This window comes from Pogona vitticeps, chromosome 2, assembly GCF_051106095.1.
Source record: "Pogona vitticeps strain Pit_001003342236 chromosome 2, PviZW2.1, whole genome shotgun sequence".
Taxonomy (NCBI): domain Eukaryota; kingdom Metazoa; phylum Chordata; class Lepidosauria; order Squamata; family Agamidae; genus Pogona; species Pogona vitticeps.
The window spans coordinates 141,238,990-141,253,803 of record NC_135784.1 but is presented as its reverse complement, the minus strand read 5'-3'; the positions used below and the strand labels follow the sequence as shown (position 1 = coordinate 141,253,803).

The window sequence follows — 14,814 nt, the reverse complement described above, 5'->3', positions numbered from 1 at the left end:
TGGGCCCAGAGTCTTCCCAAACAAGATGATACAGTCAACAAGTCTTAGAATTAATTACATAATTGCATTTTATATGCTATTTTAACGTGTTTTAACTTATGTAAGCCTCCCTGAGTAGATGTTGTCTAGAGGGGTGGGGTAAAAATTGAATGAATGAATGAATGAATGAATGAATGAATGAATGAATGAGTCTCAAAACAGCTTTGCTATTAGTGACCATTTATGCTAATGGGTGCTCACGTCAACCTGCATTTGCATGTCTGATTTCTCAGGCATATAGCTTTGAGGCATTTGCATGTCTGGAGGGAAAATGGTGTAAGGGGAGGAAATATGCATTTCCCTTACATGTAATCTAAGTTACACAAGGATTTGCTACAGTGGTCCTAGTATCTCACGAAAAGCTGCCTCAGAGTTCAAGAATTCTCATTTCTCATGCTGATGGAAAGAACTGTCATTTCAGTGATGCTGCTTGACACTCAGAGTGTCAGGTAACCATTTTTCTTTTTAACTAACAGAAACAGGAGATGGAAACAGTCGCCCAAAGTGCAAGTTCAAAAGTAAAATAGTCATAAGAATTCACTGGCCTTTTCATGAAAACACAAACACATCGCTCCTTTCACAGAAAGCGGGGCTGTCTTTCCCTTTGATAATAATGAGGTTGAAATCCTGAATTTTAAATATATTGTCGTGTACTTGCTTGGAAACCTCTGACTCAATTGTTATAGTTTTCTAATGTAACTTATCAAAATGGGTTGTTTTGATAAGTTGATCTGCCAAGTTTTCCTACAAACACCTTAGCATTTGCTGGGATAAGTATGATGTTGTATTAACACCGCCAGATCAAGGGTCTGCCATTTAAAAGCAGAGTGCAGAGAATTTACAACCTTCCTACTTGCAAAATCTTCCCATACTTTAAAACCATAACTGGCTTTTCTTCTCACACCAGCCCCTATTAAGCCCATGGGCAGTTTTCATGCAGCTTGACACATCTGCATTTTTTTTTCATTCTAAAAGTCAACCAGTCCTTATCAGATATGGGTAACACATAGAGAGTAGCTGGAGGCAGTTAGTGGCCACATCCTAAAGGCAGAGCATGGCTCAACTTGAGAAATTTGTCCGGAGTCTCTGACTGCATTTTCTTGAATGTGGCAAGAATGTAGTTTGCCTTTCCTCCTGCACTTTGCCTCTCTGATGTTGGAGAAGTCTGTCGGAAGACAAACTGTAGGTTGAACAGGCAAAAACACATGAAGTGTGTTTTTCATATCACTTTAGTTTCATCTGGCCAATGAAACGAAGGAAGAGGGATGGGACAGTCTTTCAGATTTTGCTTTCTCTCATATTCAAATTTTGCAGCAGCATCTTCAGCCAGTCCTGCTATTCCCACTAATCCCTCAATTTCTGCACACACCCCGGGTTTGGGAACATGAGCACTGGACAGTTTGTAGAAAGCAATGGTTGCTATTCCCAGAACTTGAAAAGATCTGTTATTTTAGACTTCAGCTCCCAGGATCTCCCAGCCAGAGCTGGGAGCTGTAGACAAAAAAAGGAACTTTTAAAATCTCTCATGATTCCATAGGGAGAGGTGGTCCATCCAAGATGAGAAGACAAGAAACGAGAAGATTCTTTCTGAGGTTTGATAGTCTGTATAAGGCATTGTTTAGGCACATCACTGAAATTCCACTGCATGGGCCTATTTATCAGAACCCATCAATGTAGACTGAATCAGTTCACTGACCAATTCATTATTTATCACATTGAAAGCTTACTAAGAAACAAAACCAGACCTGCATTGGTAGCCAGCATCTCCTGCGTGACGCTCAAGGATCCATCATTTGGCTCCGGTGTAATCTTCAGCAGTTTGCAAAGAAGGGCATAAATATTAACACTTTCAAAAGGCTCCACCTCCAGTCCTCTCTTGAAAGCTGGTCCCACAGCTCGGAAGATGGTCTTCATGTTCATATCCTCATTGTCAAACCCGTGCTCTCCTTTATTGAACTGTAGTTTGAGCCGCTGAAAAGAAAGGAGAGGATTTAAATTATTGGGCCCCCCCTCTTTGTAACCCTCCCTGCTTCTAGTAGGCAACAAAGGAAACACATCGCGTTTCATGCAGTGTTCTGCAGAGGTAGCTGCTGAACATGTAAACAACTGATAAGAAAAATAAAAAAATGAAGAAGGAAAAACCTACTTGAATTCTCAAACGAGAATAGAGCAAATAGGTATCTGATCAACTTGTAGTAGTTTGCCCGCAGTTTATGTTCATGGCATTTTCCCTACCCAGTAAAATAATGCCCAAGTAAATTACTATGGGACGTTAGCTATTTCCAGAGGTGCAGGGACCCATTTAGTCTAAACAAAAAGCAACTGTTTGCCAAAGGGGCAACTTGCTGGTCTTGTAATTTACAGTGGTCGTACTTTGCCACCCCAGTAAAAGCAATCGAGATATCCCTTTGAAAATTCCTGCCTGTTTCTGGAGATCAGGTACTTTACTACACTGGCAAGATCCAATTATTTACAGGTGAAGGAAATATAAATATAGGGAAGCAAGACACACACATGTCATTGCCACACCACAAACACTGGATACCAGCAACACTGACACTGGGAACAAGACATCAAAGAGCAGCAACACCATGGAACAGACAAGAAGAACAAGGATTTGTCTTCCATAGATATAAACTGGTTTGGTGGGATGCACACTTAACATATTTTTATGTGTGTCCAGTAATATGCTTACAGTTTAAAGATTGCTCCAAGTTATAATGCTTTTTACTTTTTAATGATGTATTTTAGAGGTATATGGTGTGCCTTTTGGATTGAAATTTGATTTAAGTTCTTATCTATTAAGTACTATAGCTATAAGCTTATAACTGAAATAGATTTTTCTAACTTAAGTTCTGTCTACAACTTAAGTTTCGGGTTTGCAATATTTCTTATTTGCAACTTTTCATAGTTCTAAGAATTTTAGATGGCAACAGTTCTTACAGCATTTTCAATATATTTTAAATTATTATTTTTTGGATTTCATTTTTGTGGCTATGGAACATAGAAAATCTTATAAACTCTGATACCCCGATGAACTTTGATTTGATTCGAAGGGGTGTTTGGTTCACAGTGGAACTAGCCAGGGATAAATGCTGGCTGGGTGAACACAGCATTCTGGTTTTTCCTATAAGGATCTATAGGGCTCTTAGGAAGTTTGTAAATTTTCTGACCTGACAGCACCTACCTACTCTCCAACAGCGAGAGAAATCTTAATATTTTTACCAATTCTCATCCTGTAAAAATTCACAAGAATTCCTGCTTGCATTTTCTCTGGACTTCCAGGATGTCAAGCTTGTGCCGTTGAACTACATTTTGCATCCATTTCTTTCTGGCCATCGCAGAGGTGGTTGCAAATGAAAAGGCACCCATCCTTACATCAGCAGAATTGTTGTCATTGTTGTTAATATTATCCATATTCATTAATAATTTTGTTTTATTCAAACAGCTAAATTTGCAGGCACCTGTGGGATAGGCAGTTCAGCTAGGCTGTTCGTCATGGGTAGGGTCTTCTATTTCAAGTATACTGGGGAGGCTTTCCTCCTTTGTGGAATTTGTTCGTTTGCTTGCTTTTTCATGCCTCATAGTGAACAAGCACTCTCTGGACAGTGTACAAACAACCAGGATATCATATCACAAACAACAGCAACAAAGTCAGCAATTAAACAAAACACCGTAGTACAGAACAAGTGGTATAATATCCTATGCTGAAATAAAGATAACTTAATCAAAATTATAACTCCAGATTAACATCCAAGCCACTGAAACCTAAAATAATACAGTGAACACTATGACAAGTGCTCTTAGGTTTTCAGGTGTAAGAGCCATCCTGAAGAGTTACGTTTTTAGCATCTTTCTGCAGGTAAGAAGGAATGATGCTTGGGGAACTGCTAATGGGAAAGGATAATGCAAATCATCCCAGCTTCACATAAAAAGGTTGCTGGGCTGTAGTTTTAATTCAGATAACATTATTTTTCAAATTTTTAGCATAGGAAACTAAAGTCATTTTTTAAAAAATTGTGGGACATTGATATTTATCTGATTTGGATACAATAAAAATAGTTTTGCTATGACATCAGTAACTGCCTGAGACCAAATGGGGCAGCTCTCTGAGTCGGCTTCTCACCTAGCTTATAGTTTCAGACAAAGCTTCTTACAGTGTCATGCTCTAGAGACATGGGTGGCTGATTCGCAGTGGTCCCCAAACTTCTGCCTCCAGATGTTCTTGGACTACAACTCCCAGAAGCCTTCACCACCACCTCTGCTGGCCAGGATTTCTGGGAGTTGAAGTCCAAGAGCATCTGGACTTCAACCAAGGTTGGGGACCACTACTTTAGAGAACAACAGTTCCTAACTCAGGAGCTCCTGATGGTCTTGGATTGGAAGTCTCAGAATTCCTCAGAAACTCCATAGTTTCCTTGCTGAGTTACTTAAGGCTTTACGGATTATACTCCTGGCCTGCCTACTATATATTTTAAAACAAAATATAGCCCTCTTATCCATAAGGGAAGGGGGTTATGGAGCAGCATGCTTCTCCAATAGACAGATTTGAAAAAGCCCATGGTTTAACAACTAAAATTAGATTTCTAGAGCCTTTTTCTGGTATCGGTCCTAAAAACAACAAATTTAATATTAATTTTGTGTTAAAATAGGCATGGTAAGGACAGAAAAGGAAAGAGAGCTAAAAGTGCCTTTTAGACAGTAGAGCCCCTCATACCCCATGGATCACGTATCCAGGGTCGCCGTATAATATAAGAGGTGTGATCCGAGTGTTGTTTGAATAATGAAATCTTTGTGGAAGCTCCTCCTTCTTATAGACATGGAGTCTGGGGTGAGAATTATTCAGGGCTTCATATACTTTTTCCAGTTTCCCCGGCTTTGGTATCAATAATCCTTGTGGTCCATAATCTAGCAGCTCAAACTGAATGTCCTGAAAAGAGAAGTTTGCCACATTACGGAGGTAAATTTCATTCTCTTTGATGACAGTTTCCATGCCATGATCTGATGTGATGATCAGGTTGAGTACTGAGGTCATCTTGCTCTCCTGAATGCGTTGTCTCAGGTATCCCACTGTCCGGTCCACCTGACGGACCATGTCTTTCCTCTCCTGGGATTCTGGGCCGAATTTGTGTCCAGTGGAGTCAGGTTCTCCAAAGTAAAGTGCAACAAAGTCAAGGTTGTCTTCAGTGAACCACCTCATGACTGTGTCAATGTTCTGCCGCCACTCAGTCTCATTGCCGTATGGGTGAAGGAAGGACTTCTCTACCTTCTTCAAATGTACCTGCTCTCCTTGGTAGGTGGCATTCCCTCCAGGGAAATAAAGGGAACCTGTCTTCAAGCCCTATGATGAGAAATCATACACAGTGATACTGATAATATGCAAGATTGGGTGACTGTGCGAATAAAGAGCAAACACAAATGTTGGTTCTAAGGGGAATACTGGATTACAGATTTTGTAGTAGAACTTTCTCTTACCCTACCTTTGAAGTACAGAGCTCTTGACTGACATGTGACTTTACCTGACAGTAGTGTGTGGCTTTATCAGTTCTGCTCATGTTCCAGATCATCAGCTGGGCTGCAAGGAAAAGACCCTTTTCTTGGTAAAGCCAGGAAAGTAATCAAGGTTGGATTATGGAATGCAGGAGGCTGTCCTCAGCACAAAGGCGGCAAGCCTCAATCTTCCCACCAGTCAATGACTTGGAAGGCAAAAATTATTTAAGTGCATTTAGGCCAGGATCCTGTTGGATTTTGCCAGGTGCATAATGACAATTATGCAAGCAATTTTCATGTCCCACTGGCTGGAGAAAGGTGGCAGAGAAACAAAATAGATAAAGAGATTTTAAAAAGTTTTGCAATCTGTTCATCATGTGGCTGAGGGGGGATATGGAAGGAACCACCCTGAAGAATGTGAACACATCCAGGTGCCCCTTGGGCAATGACAGCACCCTGTTGGCTGATCCTTCCACTCCAGAAGCACCACTGGATTGCTTCTGACATGGACAAAGAAAAAAAACACCACCAGATGTTCCTGGATATGCACTAGTTGTGCAATTGATTGTGCAATAAGGGCATGGCTGAATGCATAGGTGACAGCCCATAAAACAGGTACATTGCTGCTGCAATTGTCCTTGTACACTCAGCAGCTCCAACAGGATACTGCCTTTACACTTTAAATCTCTTGTTCTTTAAATACCTTTAATTTTATGCTGGTCAGCAAGGAGGTGTGGAAAGTAGAGACATGTTTTAATTCCAAATAGGTACATAGAGAAGGGAATGAACAATGCTTTGAATGCATGGAAGCTGTTGCGCTATGCTTTGCATGTTTGGTGCGAAATGTCCAAACTGGGAAAGAATTACAGATGATGCACACATCAGTTTGCATAGAGGCATTAATGGCTCTACCCAGCATATCCCAAATATAGCCCTGAGGACTGGGAAGGTTTTGCATTCCTACCCTATAGAATTAAAAAATATAGAACAATTACTAGGGATGTGGTGGTGCTGCAGGCTAAACCGCAGAAGCCTGTGCTGCAGGGTCAGAAGACCAGCAGTCGTAAGATCGAATCCATGCGACGGAGTGAGCGCCCGTCGCTTGTCCCAGCTCCTGCCAACCTAGCAGTTTGAAAGCATGCAAATGCAAGTAGATAAATAGGGACCACCTTGGTGGGAAGGTAACAGCGTTCCGTGTCTAAGTCGCACTGGCCATGTGACCACGAAAGATTGTCTTCAGACAAATGCTGGCTCTATGGCTTGGAAACAGCGATGAGCTGTTGAACACGACTGGACAAAAAAAATTGTCAAGGGGAACCTTTACCTTTTTTACCTAGAACAATTACTAAGATAGGGGGAACCCATGGAGGGGGGCAGCTTTCTTCTGCTTCTCTTTTGGCACAAGTGAAATTTATAAATGGATCTGTAGAATCCTGAGAATGTACTTAGAATAAAATCTCACTGTATTCAGCACAGAGCTTGGAAAGAATGGGTTAATGTTAAAGTTTTACCCTACATTGTTACTTCTGTGTTAAAATGGGGGGAAAAACAGACCAATACATCCAGCCCTCTAAAATAACATTTTGACAGTAAAATTTAGGAGTACTTATAACATGTTATTATTTTTAGAAGGTAAGAACTCACTGGCATAATTTTGCTTGTTCTCCTATTTAACACACAAAATCAACCATTCAGATACAAACTCTTACACAGACACATGAACACTCTCTTCTCCCATCTCCGGTTCTGTGAGGCTTAGTTCACAATATTCTTTAGGATTACAATCCAAATCAAAAGTGCATATCTCAGTCTCAGTTTTCCTTTCCACATAACATAGGCTTCCTTGGGAGAACATAAATGAGAAATCATTTTTATCCCTCTCCTTTATTTACTAGTATTATTGTGTCATGCTGTTGTTTTTTTCAGTAATTATCCTGAATGCACACACATCTATATTCATAGGACTGGATGAATCATTAAAATACCATATAAAGCAGTGATTAGCTGTTGCAGGGCTACATGGAATGGGATGCTATAATTATTGTGCAGTAAGAATATGTTCCTACTAGTTTTTTCCCAGTTTTTCTCTGCTAAATAAGGTTAGGTAGCCTATAGGTAAAAGTAAAGGTTCCCCTTGACAATTTTTGTCCAGTCGTGTTCGACTCTAGGGGGCGGTGCTCATCCCCGTTTCCAAGCCATAGAGCCAGCATTTTGTCCGAAGACAATCTTCCGTGGTCACATGGCCAGTGCGACTTAGACACGGAACGCTGTTTACCTTCCCACCGAGATGGTCCCTATTGATCTACTCGCATTTGCATGCTTTCCAACCGCTAGGTTGGCGGGAGCTGGGACAACTGACAGGCGCTCACTCTGTCTCATGGATTCGATGTTACGACTGCTTGGTCTTCTGACCCTGCAGCACAGGCTTCTGCGGTTTAGCCCGCAACGCCACCACGTCTCTATAGTAATTTTTAATATTTTTAATCATTGTGTGCAGGACAGAATGTTTGTAAGAAGAATTTACCCTGAAAGTGATACTTTATGGTCGCTCAGCTTCTGAAAATGCTGTGCGTTTATTTACAGCTTACCTGTCTTTGTGCTGTGATCCAGATTGGGAGGCTGCCATTGTCCCACCAGTCTGACATCCCCTGTGTCTTGTAATAAGAAAGCTTCTGTCCACTGCTGGTATTGAACCACATATTGTGAATCACCCCATGGTTCTCAATATATTTTCCTGCCAGGGGAGAAATGAGTTTGGGATGAGTTACAAGCTGTTTGCTAGGAGTGCTGCTCATCTGTTTGCCTTATGCACTGGCCACTGGGAAATTATCCACTTATATCAGACACTCTTGGAAGAGAGCAGAAAAGGCTTAGAGCCTAGTGGACCCAGGGATCTCAAGGTCAAAGTGCCAGGACTTGGCATTAGTTCCTGTGGCCTACAAATTTTCTTATCCCCCCTGAGCTTAGTTGCAATCCTACTACAGTATTGTTGTTGTTATTGTTATGTGCCAGTAGGAACTGACTGAATAATGACCCTAATAGGGCTTTAAGGCAAGCAAAATAGTTAAAGAAGTTGAGTCATGGCAACTGGCCTTTTTTCTTATTAGGCTGAAAGGGTTCACTACTCATCCAAGTAGCTTCTTCAGTCTGAGGAGAGTTGGTAGGAAACTCCTGATTTATCCTCCATGTTGGTTTCACTTCCCTCTGGTCTGAATAGGCTCATTAGAAAGATAAAGAACTGGGGGTGAGGGATAATCCCACTTCTGCAGTCCTTCTGCAGAAAATCCTTCACTCAACAGGGGTGGAGGCCTTAGATACAATCTGTCTCTTCTTTATCATGCTGCCCTTTCATCAATCCCCAGAAAGATCAGGACCACACACACCAGAAAGACCACTGTTAGCGACTGTTAACAACCCATGACAATGGGTGGAGAAGGACTGCAGAAGTGGGATTATCCCTCATCCCCAGTTCTTTGTCCTTCTAAAGAGCCTATTCAGACCAAGGGGAGGTGAAATCAACATGGAAGATATATCGGGAGTCTCCTACCAACTCTCCTCAGACTGAAGAAGCTACTTGGATGAGCAGTGAACCCTTTCAGCCTAATAAGAAAGAAGTCCAGTTGCCATGACTCAGCTTCCAGATAACCTCACCTGGATGACTGAGAAACTGGTTGGTTTTACCAGTGGTTCTACCAGTTCTAACACTTCAGTGAATTTCCTTAGACTAGTGAGGATTTGACCCCAGGTCTCCTGAGTCCTAGTACAGTACATGGCTTTACCCACTACAGCAGACTGAAAATTACTCTCCATGTTAGGTAAAGGTAAAGGTTCCCCTTGACAATTTTTGTCCAGTCCTGTTCGACTCTAGGGGGCAGTGCTCATCCCCGTTTCCAAGCCATAGAGCCAGCATTTTGTCCGAAGACAATCTTCCGTGGTCACATGGCCAGTGCGACTTAGACACGGAACGCTGTTACCTTCCCACCGAGGTCATCCCTATTTATCTACTTGCATTTGCATGCTTTTGAACCGCTAGGTTGGCGGGAGACTCTCCATGTTAGTTAGGGGAAATTTGCTTGTTTGGAGTTTCAAAGCAATACTGTATTGTTCTCAGCTACCCCTTTGGTGATCCAAATTATTTAGGATCAGCTTGGTCTTCAATGGGCACTTAAGACTTTAAGTATCCTGTTGCTAATCCCAGCTAAAGCAGACACATTGACTCTCAGTGGCAATTACATAAGTGTTGAATTGCCATTTAGCTATTGATTTCAATGGGCCCACTTGCTAGCAATGTACTTTCTCTTAGAGGAGAGGAAAACTGCCCCAAGTGGTTTGTCAATATAGATTTACAAGACCAGCTCCATTTCAGGTCTCTCCTTGGGGATGTGGCTGTGGAGACTGTCACAATAAGCACCTGCACTTCAAACATTTACTACCTTTACCACCAAACAAGCCAACACCTCCAGACTTGAGGCAATCAGAGCATAGAAGGTCTGGGAAATGGTCGCATTTCCCCCATTTTGGGGGCTCTGATTGATTTCTGCTGCAGGCTTGCCAGTTATCTAAGACAGCTGCAGAGAAACTTCCTTGGGGAGGGCAGCCTCATTTACGGACATTTTTCTAGGCAACTGTTGCTGGCTTGAAATTACTGCCTTGTTGTTCTTTTCCCACAAACCCTGACACCAGACTCTGCTTCTTCTTTGATTTCTGTTCTAGATGGGTTGGTCTCCCACTAGATCCCGCTTCACCATGAATCTCCTGACTCAGGAAAGAGGTACCAGATGATCTCCATTGATGTGGTTCAGTTGGTACCCTGGGACACCCACCCCTCTCACTTGGTGAGTGACTGGACTTTCAAGAAGTGGCCTTCAACTTCTCTTGACCTTCTGTGAATCTTCTTTCCACTTGCTTCTGCCATCTCAGCATTCCCCTCGCAACCTTCTCAGAGTTTCTCTTCTCACCCTAAAATGCTCTATCTCTGTATTTTTCTCATAAATGCAAAGCAGAAGAAACTATAGATTTAGATAATGGACCATGAAATGACAGATTTAGATAATGGGCCATGAACAAGGTGAGGTGAGCCTTAGTTATGATATCATTGCCACTTTACCATTATCTGAGTGTCTCTGCTCTCCAAAGAAGGGCACAGGTTCAAAAGTTTCAAAAAATGATCACCATTGCTTCTGTGCAGGGTTGGCCTGCCAGATGTTCTGGATGTCCATTCCCAGAAACTCCAGGCAGCATGGCAAATGATAAGAGATCAAGAGAATTTCTGTCCAAAACATCTGGAAGGGCAAAGGTTCCTCAGCCCCGCTATTAGAATGCCTTCAGTCATTCACTGGGCATTCACTGGGCATAGAAGCTGTGGCTATTGGCAGGGTGTTGGTGTTGGGGGAAAGACGTATTTCATCCACGAGCCACAAACGTCTCTGAATTTTGACTACTAGTTCCGAACATTTAAAGCTCGTCACAAACCAAAATATAGTGAGCTGGTTCTCAGAACACTGGCACTAAGAAGCCAATGAAACTGGCACAAGGTTCCACCACTGCCTCCAAAAACAAACTCACTAAGGCCAGGAACAGATGTTTGAGATAGCTTGAGATTAGAAGAAGAAAATTCCTAACTAATGTGAGCATCTCAGCATCACAGGGGGATCTTTTCTGACCTCTGGGAGTGTGCAAATTAGATTGCTTTCTTCAGTAATTGATCTTCAGGACTTAAAAGCATGGGTTTTCTTTGAAGCTTGATTTCATGAACTCCAAAATACTGCCTCGTCCACATCTGTGCAATACGAACATTCTTGCAGCTCTAATTACGTGCTAACTTCAATGTCTGCTTTTCTCCTAAGGCAGCTTTTCCTAATCTACTACCCCGCAGAGATATTCAACCACATTTCCTATCATCCCTCACTAACTTGGTCAGTGATACATTATACTCAGGCAGAAAAATCTGTACAGTTGTTTAACATATTCTTTGGCTATACACACCATGTATTTTCAGTATTAATAGGATTGTGCGTTTTTACTTAAAGGCAAGAATGCATGATCATGAGTGAGAACAGTAGAATGAATAGGAGGGATTGATGACCTGCATTCCACAACACTAGTATATCCTCTTCATAAGGATATCTGCAAGCAGGAGCTGAAGGCCTTAGGAATGGACCTCAACAGATGGGAAACCTTGACATCTTGAGCGTTCAGCCTGGAGGCAGGCGTTGCATCACAGCCTCTCCCAATTTGAAGTGACCCTTGTTGAGCAGGCCGAGGCAACGAGGCAGTCCTGAAACCAGCAAAATCAAGGAGCTGGACAGGGGGACAGACTGTATTTGTCCTGAGTGTGGAAGGGATTGTCACTCTCGAATTGGCATCCACAACCGCACTAGACTCTGTTCCAAGTCCTCTATTCAGAGCACGTTACCATAGTCTCTCGAGACTGAAGGATGCCTACATAAGTATATCCTCTGCCTTGACACTCACCTGTGGGTCAAAATAATCCAGCTATCCTAGGAATGGTCTGAAGAGCTGATAATATCATATGTGTCACATATTACAGAAGTTCATAATTGTAGTGGGGAGGAATAGAATTTGGAAGACTAAGGTTTCCACAACAAACACAAAATGGCAACTTGACAGCTCTTCTAGTGGGGAATTCTGATATTTCATTATACAACTATGAAAACAGAAAAGTCAACCCCCTCCCCCATATTCTCCTTGCTGCTAGAGATTGGTTGAAGAATGGCACAAAAATGAAAAATTCCTGTCAAAAAGCCTTTAAATGTCCTTCAAAGTAACATCTGAAAATAACTGTGTGTTAGACCCAAGTAACTGTCATGTTACTCATTGTATCTAAAAAACTAACCTTGCAACTACTATTCATACTGCTCATTAACCAATAGAAATTAGATACTCCCAAGGTGTGTCTTAATTTCAGTCTGGTAAGGATCCTGTTGGTGAATTAAAATTCCTGTGATAGATCAGATCCAAGCTGACAGTTGGCCACTCCTGTTCTAAATCAGAGGTGGGCAGTTCTGGGTTTCCAAATGTGGTTGGATTGCGACCCTCTTCACTCTTCACTTATGTCATCTAAGGCCGGCCAGCCCAGCACCAGCTCCTGTACGATGCTTGCAGAAGGCCCGGGCCCTTCTGGCTCCACAGTTCTATTATTCTATGATCTTAAGAGCTGCATTTGCCCACCTCTGCTCTCAATAAATATCTTTGAATGCCAAAGTCTTGACTAATGAGCGATATTCTTGTACCTGAGCTGTCTCCTTGCTTTCAGAAGCGAGGAAATCTACCCTTGGTAGAAAACTGATAAAGTAAATGATGACAGCTGAGCAGGCAGTTGGAAGACATGGTGACATTATTTGTATCAGAATGAGCCAGGATGGGTGGGCAGTTGGGTTCTGGCTGTAAAAAAAATTGCAAATAATAACAAGCCTGGACAACTTTCCTATCCTGAGAAAGAAAGAGTTAATTGTCATTTCTTTTTAATTCCTTCAACGCTGCTTTCTGCTCCACCGCTTCTCTTCCCAGTCTCCAGGCACTCACCAGTCAGCAGAGTGAAGTGAATAGGGCTTGTCTGGGTGACGAAAGGAGGAGTGATGTAGCGCGCCTTCACCCCATCTCTTGCCATGGTGTCTAGATTGGGGGTGTCCACATCTTGGTCGTAATTCCACCGAAAGCCATCAAAGGATACCAGCAGGAGCTTGTGGCCGGTGCTTGCCCGTTGTATTGGGGCACCAGCTGTGAGGGCAAGGAAGGCCGCCACCAAGCTGAGGAAAACAAACATCTTTCTGAGCAAGCAAGAGGGAGAAAAGAACAAACAACGCAGCGGCTTTGATAATATGCACATGGCAGGGTCTCAAGTTCACAGCTCTATCTTATCCCCACCCATCATCCTCGCACTTTGCTTGGGAACAATTTCCTGCTGGGATTTAAATTGCCTCTCTCTCTCTCTCTCTCTCTCTCTCACACACACACACACACACACACACAGAGGAGGTTGATTAATTGTATTAATTGGTGTAGAACTGGATGAAAGACCAAGGTTGTTACCTGATACTCTCAGCACTGACAGATTTCTCTGTCACGAATCTGCCTCAACTGTTCTTGTCAGCTCCAGAAGGTTTATAAATACAGTAGGTGTGATAGGGAAAGAAAGGGAACCTGCACTGGAGTCAGCCATGGAGAAAACTAGTCAGACTACTATCCCAAAGAGACTAAGGGCACAGCAGGAGGCAAATCCCCCTCCCCCCAAGGCTTACTGACTTACTGGGGGCTTTCTGACTCTTATCCTTTCTTGACACATTCAGTAAATTGTTCAGTAAACAGGAGGCAAAGGCTCTGGTTCGAGAAGGGAAGGTAACAGCCAAGCAACAGTGAGGTAGAAGGAGGTAAAGCTGTCAGTCAGGATGGACATATATTGGTTCGAGTACCAGAGGAAAGAAGGTACCAGACATGTACTACCTTCAAAAGAAAAAGTACCAAAATGGGAAGAAGTGTGGATTTAATTTTTATTTTATTTTATTACATTATATGTTACTGGAATAGATGCAGGGTTGTTTAGAACACCACTACAAATAAGCAGAGTCCGCTTAGTGGTTTGGGGGGGGGGGCTAAAATGATGAGAGCTGAACAAAAATACTTGGTGGTAATTACTTTAGTAAAAAGATGGGGGAAAACATAGCAGATTGACAGCTGGGGTGCCAAAAGAAGAAGAAGAAGAAGAAGAGAAGAAGAAGAAGAAGAAGAAGAAGAAGAAGAAGAAGAAGAAGAAGAAGAAGAAGAAGAAGAAGAAGAAGAAGAAGAAGAAGAAGAAGAAGAAGAAGAAGAAGAAGAAGAAGAAGAAGAAGAAGAAGAAGAAGAAGAAGAAAAAATATTCTGGGAACTCCGGTTCCTGAGCCAAGGTCTACCTCACTGGACTCTACTTTCCCCTCAGCCACCTGACAGCAACCAGAATCCATTCAGTCCCAACAAGAGGAGGGGAAATACATTGCTTCTTAGAGGGATGGTGTTCTAAAATATTCTTTCATTTTCTTTTAGACAGCTACAGTGAGCCTTCATTAGTCTTAGCGCTGAGTGTAATGTGTGACTATAGAGTGGATAACTGTACGATTATCAATACAGCTATCCTCCCAACATTGTGCAGTGGATACTTGCATGGGCTTAGATTGGTTAGGGTCAACATGGGGCTATCCTCCTCCCCTCATTTTCCATTTTCTTTTATTTTTAATGCCTATTGCTGGCCTGAAAACACTCTGATTTGGGCTAAGCAGTGAGTGGACAACT

General features: G+C 42.3%; 1 protein-coding gene across 1 annotated transcript; it reads right to left on the bottom strand.

The window, feature by feature from the left end:
• Positions 1 to 225: 225 nt before the first annotated feature.
• On the bottom strand, positions 226 to 13,315 carry ENPP7 (ectonucleotide pyrophosphatase/phosphodiesterase 7). The gene is made up of 5 exons (XM_020815333.3): positions 13,075 to 13,315; positions 8,118 to 8,263; positions 4,757 to 5,380; positions 1,785 to 2,010; positions 226 to 299 (listed from the first exon to the last, which is right to left on the bottom strand). Exons 1-5 carry the CDS (start codon positions 13,313 to 13,315, stop codon positions 226 to 228), a joined length of 1,311 nt encoding a protein of 436 aa, XP_020670992.3.
• Between the last annotated feature and the right edge of the window lie 1,499 nt (positions 13,316 to 14,814).